Below are 926 nucleotides of genomic sequence, written 5' to 3' on the forward strand. Positions count from 1 at the left end.
AACAGCACGTCAGGTTATCGGTAGGAATCAAATTTTTTTGAATAATTGAAATCGGTTGAGCCGTGTTCTCGAAATCATCGACGAAAAATTGTATCCGCACCTAAATACATACACACATGCATACTCACACACTCGCATACATACATTTTTTCTAAGGTATGCCAAAACGTTTAGAAAACCTTTTAAAACGTAAAGATATGCAAAAATTTTCATATTCGATTTTTTGCGATTACTATACCATCCTACGGGAAGTTAACAAAAATATTTTACTTTGGTTCTAAATTAGCTTTAACCATTGTGTCAAAAAACGTGTATAGATGGCACGTGCATTTAATGCTTGTGCTTTTATAAAAAATCTTATATAACAAGAAATATAGTTAATAACACTTTAATAAAGAATAATAATATATAAAATATATTTTATTATCAAAAATCCATATTTGTTATTAAATCCATGACAGTTAAAATTATGACAGATATCTGTCAAAATTTTAAATTCAATTGTCATTTCCAGTTACACCCTCGAGATGGCTCTGCGAACAGAATTACTGTTGCACGTGAATGCCAGAAGTTGTAATGTGAGAAGGTAGGTTACTTTATGTAGTGCATGTGAATTTTGTAACAAATCTTAGATAATACATTTTGCATCTGGTTTAATATATATTAATAAAACTTGTACATTGTGTGAATATCGATCAAATAAAATATAATTGTGAATAAAAGTATCTACAAAGTGCAAAGTGATGAATGATACTTGTGAAAATTGTGGAAGGAAGAAAGAGGAAAATTTGTGTAGTGAATAATAAAGGATTTTATGGTGTACTGTAGGTTTCCATGAGTAAGTATTGAATTACAGTACTTGATTTAAGAAGTTTGTAAATATATTTTTAGAACACATTTTTTTTTGGTTATGACCACACCGATCC

The 926-nt window shown here is 29.2% G+C and overlaps 1 protein-coding gene across 1 annotated transcript in view; it reads left to right on the forward strand.

The window, feature by feature from the left end:
- The window catches only part of LOC113378898, a 4901-nt gene extending 4324 nt beyond the window's left edge, over positions 1–577 (forward strand). Inside the window, exon 5 of the mRNA XM_026619506.1 lies at positions 515–577. Within this exon, the coding sequence (XP_026475291.1) occupies positions 515–577 (63 nt within the window). The remainder of the gene's footprint in view (positions 1–514) is intronic.
- Positions 578–926: the final 349 nt, after the last annotated feature.

This window comes from Ctenocephalides felis, unplaced genomic scaffold (assembly GCF_003426905.1).
Source record: "Ctenocephalides felis isolate EL2017-DRISC unplaced genomic scaffold, ASM342690v1 CF-g0.4_SCAFFOLD_00845, whole genome shotgun sequence".
NCBI lineage: Eukaryota > Metazoa > Arthropoda > Insecta > Siphonaptera > Pulicidae > Ctenocephalides > Ctenocephalides felis.